Genomic DNA, 11,732 nt, shown 5'->3' with positions numbered 1-11,732 from the left:
GAGCAGAACCTTTCACTTGGCGCCCAGTCCTCGATCTGGTCATCATCATACTGCGTCACGGGCTCCAACGGCCTTGAAGTCAAATGCAAACTGCTCATATATGTACATATGTATGTACATATGTATGGGACTTGGTCAGAGTCTGGTCCCTGGTCCCTGGTCCCTGTTCCAGTTCTAGTTACAGTGACAACCTGTCAGTTTCGGGTCCAAACCAAGGGCTTAACACGCCTGTCACTTGCCGGCCAACTATGCGCACTTCCTGTAGACAAAGTCTGCTGGGAGACGTAAGACGCACAGTGGGATGGCTGCTGTTGTAAATGCCCCAAAGTGCAACGTGCTGGTTTTGTTTATATTGTTTTATATTCTATATTTCCTTCTTCATCTCATGTCTCTCTTAGTTATATTATGTAAGTAGCCAGTGGGATTAACTTAGACATTTTGTTGTATGCCGCGCTCGTTATTCATTCATTTGGCCTAGACCTTAACATTTTTGTTCGAAGCCAAGGCTAGAAAACCAACACGACTAGTTCTAGACCATGTCGCCTCAAAAAAAGCCATTCTAATTGGCCTAGAAACCGTACTCATGTGGCACCAAAAGTTTCAGCTTGTGGGGGATTGCTCCGAAAATAAATTGTATTACATTTGCTTAACTGCAATCATCGTTTGATCGCTTTCAATTAAAATGGATAGTTTAAAAACGTGTGCGCCTCGTTCGACTGGCACTTATGGAAATTGTGCTTTCCAATTAATCAAATGACACTTTGCTCCAGGGTGTCGGTCGATGGCAAAATCAAATTCTAATCGTCGTCGCTATCATAATGTATTTATGAGTTGTGTTATTTGTTTTTGGTTTTCGCGCACCGGGCGTATACGTAATGCGCTCAGTATGGAGTTATCTGTGTGCCAACTGTGTGCACCAATGTGGGTGTGAGTGTGTGTGTGTGTGTGTACACATGTATGTACATATATGCCAGCATATGTATATGTATATGTGCCCATATTTGCCGCTGATAATCGGGTGTGCGACGACAAAACTAATTACAACAACAGTAGAGCAAATACAGTGGTAACACGGAATAATGGCCTTATCAAAACGCGGCAAGGCAACAACAACAACAAATGCAAACACAGCCGAAAAAAAGAAGGCAGCGGGCGGAAGAAGAAGAAGCAGCGGCGGAGCGAGCAGGAGCAACGGTAAAGCTAAAGCTACAGCTGAAACCGAAGCTAAAGACCAAAATAACACGCACACCACAGTGGAAACAGTGAGCGCGCACTGCATTGATGTGTGCCAGTGTGTGCGTTGTGTTTGGCCGTTGAATACTATAATTCACAAAATTGTTCAGTTCAGTTCGCGCTGGTGAACGTAACGGAAAAGTCGTCGCCTGTTGAATGTACACATATCTCTATATGTGTATATATACATATATTCTATTTACTTGAATCGCCGCCGCCGCCGCCGCTCGTCTTCTTCTAATTACTTTTTTTTTTGGTGCTTTTGTTTTTGTTATTGTTTTGTATCTCAAGTTTACTGCAGCATTACAACAAGAGCAACAACAACAGCCGACGGAGGAGAAGGGAAATCATTTACAAAAATAAAACGTACGGCCCAAATACATAAATATATGCACAAATATATATAGTGTGCGTGTGTGTGTGTGTGTGTGTGTGCGTTAGCATTTGTATTTAAGTTTAGTAGCAATTAGCACTAGAGCAGCAAACTAATGATATTTTTTTTACCCGAAGCGCGCGCTTTTCGCGAGACACGTGCACCATACTAAATAAGTGGAGCGCAGGTATCGCAAGTATCTGAAACAGCGCTCGAGATACTTTTTCTAACTGAATGCGTACTTTAAAATACGTTTTCCAAATGAGTGCATACTTCAAAAGACGTTTTCCAAGCGCCTTCGCCGTGTGATTAAAGCTCACCCAAATTATTCGTATCACTATTACCGGCGGAAACAATTTTATTGGCGGCACCAGAGCAGATAGGCAAATATTCTTGGAATACCCAGCTTATTCTACTTGTCTTATCAAAGTCCGCGAATAAGACAAGTTTATGATTAACATGAATCAGATACCATGGAAAACTATTAGATTCGCCAGCATTTTCACACAGATAGCAGGCAATTTCAACACCTTGTTATTATGTGATCAGATATGTATATATTTTATAAATAGTCAGTTTATTGTGAAATTGCGACGAATTAGGATGGAATAGTTTTGAGCGTTACGTATGCTTACGATATCGGTGCATACGTGCTGTTCTCCCGCCAATCAATCAAACATCAATCAAAGTCGCTCCTCCTCTCAAACTAAGCGATTTCACTTTATAAGTCGATAGAACCACAAGACGAGGCACACAGTGGCTACCAAAAGGCAGTCTACCAGTCTACCGGCCGTAAATGCCTTTATGGCCATCATCTCCGCTCCGACATCTTTGTTAGGCCAATGCAAATACTCCTTTATGGTGTGTGAATAATATACCTACGAACGGTGGCTCGCAATGTGAGTGGAGTGAATAGGGTGAGTGGGGGGTGGGGGTAGTCATATAATGCGGAAAGCTCTAATTATACAAATGTTTGTGTTTGGCTTTAGACGGCTTGATCGCCTTAAACGACGCGTGTTAATCAAGCACTTGAGGGCAATAATACCACCTACGAGTATGCATGAATGTTTTTTCGGGTACTTAGATGGCTTTTCCGAGTTGCTAATCTTGATATCGATGAATGCGCGAATAACCCATGTACTAAACAGTTTGGAAAGTGAATTATCATCTAACTTCTTTGTGGGAGGATCGGAAAACGTCAATTGATCAGCGGTCAAAGTTTACTCATCGAATTGATTCACATTTAACAGATTAGGAAATTGCATGATTTTATTACGCAAAAGCACTGTAATAGTTTAAAGTGTTGTTCATTTAATCAACTCGCCCTGTTTGAAAAACTAAAAGTAGCAGCTGTTCATTCATTCGATTATATTTGATATTTGTCAACTACTTATATCTGTTGCATCTCCGTAGTTTGTCGAGTCGCATTGTGCAACAAATGTAATTATTCAGATGAAGATAGACCTAATTGGATTATGTGGGCATAAAAAAGATGCATTTCGAACAATAAATTTATAGTTAATCTGATTTCCATGCACCCACTCCAATTAAACGAATTTCAAGAGATTTCCAAACGAATTAAGCGACGAGAACCAGTTTTGAATTATCATAATCAATTTTTCACAATTAGTTATGTATGCCTAATCACACCGCAAGAAGGCAATTAAAGATGCATTTTAAATGTGTTCCCCCCACTTCGTGAAACATTTTCTTTGGCATTTGGGTGCAGAACATGGTCACGTGTGTCTTGTCTTGTTGTTATGGCCAATTTGAGCCATGTGCTGGCTGATCGATGATTGGCATTGAAAAATTCCACAGTCGTGGCCATAACCGTATCCACTCTGCCAGGCGCTTCGATAACGCGACCAGCTGATTCACTTGGACTGAAAAGTGAGGTCAATTAGGCCCATTATATGCGGTTATATCGAGTGCCGAATCACACTTCGATAAGCACTTCTTACCCACTGTGCTTAGCATGCACAGAAATGTGTATGTTGCTAATTGCGTGGCAATTAAACCACTGTAAAATTGTTATTTGAACAGCGTTTTTTAATGGCCAATGGCCAACTCGTTCTGTGTAGCGCGACCTTTAGTACAAGCCACTTTCCGCGTCCCCACACCAAACCGCCAGTAGTATATCGCATTTAAGGCGAACTTTGCCAGCCAGTCTTATCTTCTGCCCCCATATATATTAGCAGTGGTCATTCGCGGATCGGTTCGGTTCGGCTTGGTTCGGTTCGGTTCATCTGCCGGAGCAGTCGCCAAACCACAGACCACTGACCACTGGGAGCCATTCGGAGTTGGATAGAGCAGCAAGTAAGTGGGATGGTGGGTGCTCCAAGGAGAACTCGGAAAAGTTCCACAAACATTGCTTGTGGGAGGGGAATGATACAACACCAGGCTGATAGAACACCAGGATGATAAAACCCAGGCTGATAAGCAGCAGAAGTAAAGATAGTTTATAGCAAATTAAATCGCTAATACTCGTATTGGAGAAAGGAAGCGCAATTTCTTTGAGTGCAGTGATTCGGGCGATTGATTGGTGATTGCTTGTGAGAAGCCTTGTGTGGCGGATATAACAGTGCCGCTACCATATAATTAGACGATATCGGTGGCCGATGTCGAAGGAGTGCGCCTTATCACATGGCAGCCCCGTTCTGACAACCCGTTCTCATTTAAAGCCCCACATGCCGACGGGCGCCCAGACAAGTGTACATACATATGTATATCTCGATGTTTCGGTGCCTTTGTCGCCCAAGTCGGCTCAAGTATTTACGATGAGCACTTACTTCTGGTCAGCAAACTCTCGGATACGAGTTCCGAGTTCGAGAAAAAAGCAAATAAGGTTCGTAACTTTTGCTCTTCGAAATGAAATCGCAGGCAGGCGCGATAAGGCGGCGCTCTCCCGACCAACAAACCAAACGATCATCATCATTATCATCGTAACCAACAATCGAACCCATTGACGTTTGATGAGGTGTTGTTGTTGGTGGTGTTACCGCTTTTATATAATGGGTGCTAAATCTGTATTATTTACATATCTGTCACGTTTCCAGGCCTCGAAAATTTCACCCGCACGCCCTCGAAAAACTGAGAAACCCAAAAATATCAAATCGTTTAGCACGAGAAGAGTGAGAGTTGCCCAAAAAATTACGCCGCCTGATTGATCAGTCAGTTGAGGTTGTGGCTTTCGTCCCGCCGCCTCGCAAAGTCTGGTTCCGATAAAAAAAAAATCAAAAGTTAATAAAAGCCCAATCAATTGAGCTGTTTGGGTTCAAATATTGGTTTGTTTCAGTTTTACATCGCCTTTGCTCAGTGTTTATATATAATTACATTTGGGATATATATTTGTGAGAATTCTTCATATGAATTAGCAATGAATGCCCGAAATGAAAGTAAAGTTAGCATGGCGAAGTACTAAAAAGTTACCCCAAGTTACACTACTGTGAGTAATAGAGACAGATAAATGGTGACTTACTGTGCACACATTGTGATTGCCTGTTCCATTTCAAATTCTTTCAAAATGAGTATGCAAATTGGGAAATACTAAATCAAAATAAATCTACGCGGTCGAGTGAAACTGAAGTGCTTAACATATTTTTTTTGTGTTTTTAAGGTGTTACATATTTTCTAATAAAATACCCCTTGGGGTTTCAAGTGATAAAAGTTGTAAAGCGACTTGTTCGATTTTTGTTCTGAGTGATGCGTAATATTATACAACAATACAAAACTACATTTTATTAAGTGAACGAATTTACTGTGCAGTCTACATTCTGTTTGAGTTCCACTAACGAAGTTTCCGATCTTCCCACCTTTCAATGCGCAGAACTGCAATCACTGGTTCCAGCATTTGATCGCACCCATCCATCCGAGCCGAGCAGTAATGCAACAACCGGACAAGAGCCCTCAGCGCTAAACTAATCCAAGCCAAGCTCCAAGCCCCACCTAATCCTAGTCCAGGACGTCCAGCGTATCCACGATTCCAAAATGACCGATAATGGGAACACCCATAACAACAACAACAACAACGATGAGGCACTCAGACTGCGGCTGCCCGAGGAGCAGGCCGAGCAGCTGCTGCCCAAGAACGGATCAGCTGGATCTGGTGGCCAGACCAAGATAGCGCATCCCACGCATCATCATTCCAGCGCCGAGTCCCAGCCACAGAAGGTAGCAGCGAAAGGAGCGCATCCGGCGAAAAAAAGGCGGGACAAGAGCGATCTGGGTGAAGATTTCGTGGCGCCCGATGGAGGATGGGGCTGGCTGGTGTCCGTGGCCAGTGGCGTCAACATTGTGAGTCGCCATCCATCGCATTTACTCACCTGCATGGCCGTAGATACTAACTTTCGCCTCTTTATCCCTTCTCCACTCCAGCTGGTGACGTTCGCATTGGCCCAGCAGTTTGGCATCATCTTTCGCAATCGCATGAATAATCTAGGGATCAGCACCTCCGAACTGACCACCATTATTAACACACAGATTGCTGTATCCGCATTTACAGGTGAGCGGGCTAAGATGTTATTCATACAACAATATACATATGAGATCATTACATATGATATTCAAAGTCATGAGCAGCCTTAACTCTCGTTTGTATGTAGTCCACGTAGTGACGAATCGCAACGGGGTGTGACTAAAAGATTCGTATCTAATATAGCACCATATCACTCGTCTTCTACGATTGTCAGATCAGAAATATATACATAGTAGTATGAAATGCGTGCATTTCGTTATTAGAAACTTAGAAAGTGCTCTCGTCACTTGCTTTCTTCAGCGTTTTAATGGTAATAGCCTTTAGTAGAACTTATGAAGCCACAGTACCACGTCTTCACATGCCGCCATCCAATTCCAATTTTAAACTGCAAAACAACCATTAAATTCGAACATTTTTCACAAAGGTCTGCTCAACGGCCCGCTTTTCCGTCGCTACACATACCGAGTGGTGGCTCTGGTGGGATCCGCGCTGACCTTCCTGGGTCTCTTCTGGATGGTATTCGCCGACACCTTCACCATATACTTATTGAGCTTCTCAATCCTATACGGATTCGGACGAGGACTGACGGTGTCCGCCTCCTCGCTGGCGGTCAATACATACTTCAAGGTGAAGCGACGCACTGCAACAGCATTCCAGTTCGGAGTAGCTGGCGTGGGACCAATTGTGTGTCCCCACCTCGCCACCTACATGCTTTACGAGTTTGGTGTCCAGGGGACGGTGCTGCTCTTCGCCGGCGCCTCACTGCACACCATTGCCTGTTCGCTGATCTACCAGCCAGTCAAGTGGCACGTGGTGAAGCGGGATCCCGATGCGGAGGCACTGCAGCAGGTCCAACCGCTGGCAGTGCGCGAGGATCAGGACGATGATATTATCAAGAATGTTGTGGAGCCGGATACCCCGGTGCTGCCGCGTGCCAATGACGGATGGTTCGGCTCGAGGGCCTCGTTGAACAGTGCGGGCACTCGTAATCGACTGAATACCTGGGAGAAATCAGAAGGCAATGGCCACATGGAGCTGAGGAGGCTGAGCAGCAAGGACTCGAATCCTGGGCGCCAGCTGCGCAGCATATCCGTGAGTCACAGCATTAAGGAAGAGGAGGCCACTGGCTACAACTCTGATCACGAAGTGCACACCACCGAGCTAACGGAGAAGGAAAAGCAAGAGCTGGAGGATGAGGAGGAGCGCCAGCGCCGCAAGAAGCTGCCGTTCTACATGAAAGTGGTGATCTTCTTTGATATGGATCTGCTGAGGGATTTCACGTATGTCAACCTCGCAGTGGGCATCACTCTGATCAACTTTGTGGAGGTCAACTTTGCCATCCTGACACCCTACATCCTAGGTGAACTGGGCTTCGATGGGGGTCAGGTTGCGCTAGCCATGTCCACGCTGGGATTCTTCGATCTGGTTATTCGATTCCTCATACCCCTGATCACGGCCAAGATCAATTTCAGCAACCGTACCTTCTTCGTTGTGGGAATTTTAGGCATGTGCATTGGCCGCATGTTCCTCTCGATGACCTCAAACTTCTACGTCTTGATGGTCATCTTCCTGTGGTTGGGCCTAAACAAGGCCTTCCGCACGGTCTTCTGGTCCCTGATCATTCCCAGCCATGTGCCGCTGAAGAGATTGCCGGCGGCTGCTGGCCTGCAGCTGCTGATGTCCGGCACCTTTTCGATGATCTTCGGACCGCTGCTTGGTGAGCAATACAACAAATACCTACATATATAATTGCAACTTCTAATCTCCTAATTGTGTATATCTCTCCTCTCCTCCCCTCCCGCATCAAGGCCTAATCAAAGAGCACAGCAGCTACGCGTTTACCCTCAACGTGCTGAATGTCCTTTGCGTGCTGGCCTTCGCCAGCTGGTATCTGGAAGACTTCATCCGCGCCCGCAGCCGGAAATCGCCACCCGTCAAGTCAGTTAACTGATCAACTGATCAACTGAACAACTGATCAACGGATCAACGGATCAACTGATCGTATGATCGTATGATCGCGTAGTTTTACTCAGTGCCAGCAATTCCAGGACCAAGACCGTTCCCCCATCCATCCTAACTTTAGCAAAATGTTATTCTTGTTATCGCATTTGCCCAGTGCTTTTTTTTTATCTGTATGTTTATGTAAACTATGTTCAGCGTGTACATTGTGTATATACTATTCGAGTGTAGCAAATTAATTGTATTAAATATTGATAATTGTTAAATAATATGCGTAAGCTGCCAAAACTTAAACTTTAAAACAAGCCTTTCATTGAAGCTGCTCGAGTGTTGACCTTAAAAGTATGTAGTACATATGTATAAGCGACATTTAACAACACTTAATATAAATAAAAAAACAGAAACAATTTTAAATGACGTAAAAAACAAGCGACGATCGCACTTTCAGCATTATTTTATTTTATGTTATTATTGTTAAATGTTATAGTATGCATTTTTCTTCGATTGCTGTATCACTTGATATACATAATTAGACAACCACAGATTTTATTTTTATCGTGGTGTGATTCGTCACCACGTGAACCTGCCAAGCAATTAGTTTCTTCATTATATGATCTCATCTCTTGTGATGCAGCAATAAAGTCTAATCAAAATGTGTTTGTCCATCCATCTGACAGAATCCAAAGTTCAAAATCTAACAAGAATCTTATGACACTGCGGAAGAAAGTCTGAATGAATTGAAAGGAGCACGTGAATATCACGAGCCTACTCATCATAACATCGAAATCAACGTCCAATGACACTCAGAATTGATGCGGAAAAAATTGAACAAGAAAACATTGGTGTCAACTTGACCTATGAGAATTTATTTTTGATTTGGCTGCATGCAATTGTGTGGATCCTAAGTAACGCATTCTGTAATTTTCTATAAAATAATTTTCTATGTATAATATAATTGGCAAGAAAAGTTTGAGTATATCGAAATTGTTCCGTAATAATTTAAAGCCAATCGGAAAATAATCAAGTTTAGCCATTTTAAACGACTAAATATAAAATGCAGGTAATCAAATTTTTTGACAACTGCCCGATTTAGTCGAGATCCTCTACTATCAGATACCTGTATTAAGTGTTTAAATTCTTGACAGCATCACTAGGCTAATGAACATCAGCATCCCGGAAATTATAAGACCTGGAGAGTTGGGACTAAGCATGCAGCTATAACATAGTCAACTTAAACCTTTGAAACATGTTCGATTTCATTGAACTGTTATCAAAACACCCACACTGGATGGAGGTGTAGATTTATTTTAATCAGCCCGTGGACCAAAGAAATAAATGTGCAAATTGGGCGTGCTAAAGAATAAACCAGTTTGGTGGATGACAACAAAAAAGCAGCAATACAGCAGTGAATGGGTTAAGAACCGGGAATAAAAATGATATGTAACTCCGCCAGCGGAAAGTTACAGGCTCGAAAAAGTGTTTTAAAAATGTTACGATGAGACGATCTGGTTCAATGCACTGCGGTGCTTATCAAATAGACGGGGAGGAAAAAGGCTGAAAATATAAGCCAAAACCAGGCACCGAACAACACGAAGCACTGGCCAAGTACTCTGTTTCTACCAATTCAATGACAAATAAATTTGTCGCAGCTGGTTTTTGTAACTACTGTCAGCATCAGCGGAACTAAATGGGAAGTTAAAAAACCAAATCGGACAGCTTGAATATACCGAACATTCTTTGCCCGCTATTTTCATTTTTGAAAATCTTAATAGGCAAAAACGTAATCAATTCATGATGACAACATTTAAACTAACGGCGAATATACCTGGAAATAATTATTAATGTAATTATTATCAGTTTTTAAAGGTGCTTCTGTGGGTCAGTGTTCCATTGCAGGGATGCTGGGTGGAAATCCATCTCACACACAACCAAAGCTTCGTCCTACTAAATCCTCTTTTCACGAGAGATAAAAGAAGACACACACATAAAGTCACCCACTTATGAACATCCCACCCACACAAAGCCACCCACTTATGGACATTCCACCCACTGAGAGTGGGTGGCGTAACCAACTGAGCAACAAGTGGAAACAGGAAACAGGACTAATGGCAACTGAACTGCCCATCTAGCCATTTTATAGCCAATACCGATAATATTTATAACTCGTTTTACATACATATGTATATACATATGTATGTATATAAAGCGCTCGTCCATAACATACATTCCCAAAATTGTTTTAAGTAAAATTAACCTTTTTAATAAGTAACAAGTCAATAATTCATTGTTTGGCCTACAAATTGTGGGAACTTACATTTTATAGCTATTTCTAGCTTATAGTGAATTGACACTGTTTGGAAAATGATATCTATAAGTCGTTCCCAGACACGCATTAAATGGGGAATCAACTTTATTTCGAAAACCCCAACAAAATAACTCAATACTGGCATGGCTGTGTGGCGTCAGGACTGCCCAGTGTGGTGGAGATCGGGTCAATACACTGCTAGCTGTGTTAGGCGTGTAAGCAATTGGGGTGGTTTAGTAACAACATCGCACAGTAAATCAACAATCTGTTGCCGGCAGCTTCAGGTTGGAGTACTCGCATGCAAATGCCACGTGGTTGTGTGCGGTGTCATTGCCCCACTTCCCCCCTATCTCTTCCGGAACTCCAGCAATTATCGATTATTTCTCGAACTTTTGGGACAGCTCCGCGACCATAGTTATACAGTTTCCTTAATTAAAAATAAATACAATATAGTACCTACAGTATGTGGGGCAATAAACTGTTGAGCTGTTTCTATTTGATGTATTAATTACACAAAGGGCACATAAATAAAAAAGTTAAATCTTTGGTTTAATCAACAAAATTGGGAAATTATGAACCTACAAATATAAGCAAGGTACACTTCGAATCCTCTGATCTCATTTACGAGGGCGCACTGTTATCACTCTTTCACAAAGACGCAACAAGTTAACAGAAGAGAAAAGATAGAGAGAGGGAGAGAGATAGAGAGAAGGAAGAGCGGGTTCATTTGCGCAACTGCAGCAGCGTCAAAAGGCCAAGTGAAGAACGCAAAGAGGAGACCGAGAGGAGAGGGACAGCCTGCAAATGCAGCGCAACAACTGCAGACAAAGAACGAATGTAAACAAAGAAGCGAGGCGCATTGTTTGTGGATTTTGGCAAGCAAAGTAAGCAACTTCTCTCACTCCCTCCGCTCTTTCTCTTTCGATCGGCATTAGAACGCGATCTTGAAATACTGCAACACCAACAGCACACACACACACACACCCACATGGACATGGTGACTCTCTCTGAATGGAACGACACTGTGGCACAGTGGGCCCAAATGGAAGCATTCTAGTCAGATTTCCTTTGAACCAGTTCCGATTCCGTTGCTTAAGGTCGAATGTTTAGTATGAGATCACGAAAAATACAAATGAACAAACAAATCTAGGAATAAAAACCGAAAGTACCACCACCCATACTTAATATTTAACCCCTTGAAGCCCTTAAACTTTTCGCGTTCTTTACAGAAAGTGTGATCAAAAGTTCTAGAAATCTGATGGCAGAGGTTCGGCTGCATGGTTCTGGACCAACACTGCCCATTGGTAGCTAGTTAACTAATTAACTTGGCCCACTGTGCGACGGCGGTAACGGCGACTGCGGCAGAGGCAACGGCAGAGGCAGCGGCA

The 11,732-nt window shown here is 43.0% G+C and overlaps 1 protein-coding gene across 3 annotated transcripts; it reads left to right on the top strand.

The window, feature by feature from the left end:
• The first annotated feature begins 1,362 nt into the window (after positions 1-1,362).
• LOC122623749 lies at positions 1,363-8,365 on the top strand. 3 transcript variants are annotated; one of them, XM_043803068.1, is made up of 5 exons: positions 1,363-1,599; positions 5,433-5,899; positions 5,981-6,107; positions 6,505-7,797; positions 7,889-8,365. In XM_043803068.1, exons 2-5 carry the CDS (start codon positions 5,594-5,596, stop codon positions 8,029-8,031), a joined length of 1,869 nt encoding a protein of 622 aa, XP_043659003.1. In that variant the 5' UTR covers positions 1,363-1,599; positions 5,433-5,593; the 3' UTR covers positions 8,032-8,365. The 3 variants fall into 3 exon arrangements, with proteins under 3 accessions (XP_043659003.1, XP_043659005.1, XP_043659004.1); XM_043803070.1 differs by lacking the exon at positions 1,363-1,599 and adding an exon at positions 3,819-3,922; XM_043803069.1 differs by lacking the exon at positions 1,363-1,599 and adding an exon at positions 4,872-4,890.
• The last annotated feature ends 3,367 nt before the right edge of the window (positions 8,366-11,732 follow it).

Source organism: Drosophila teissieri, chromosome X (assembly GCF_016746235.2).
Source record: "Drosophila teissieri strain GT53w chromosome X, Prin_Dtei_1.1, whole genome shotgun sequence".
Classification (NCBI taxonomy): domain Eukaryota; kingdom Metazoa; phylum Arthropoda; class Insecta; order Diptera; family Drosophilidae; genus Drosophila; species Drosophila teissieri.
The sequence above is the reverse complement of the archived record's forward strand: the minus strand, read 5'-3'. Positions and strand labels throughout refer to the sequence as shown.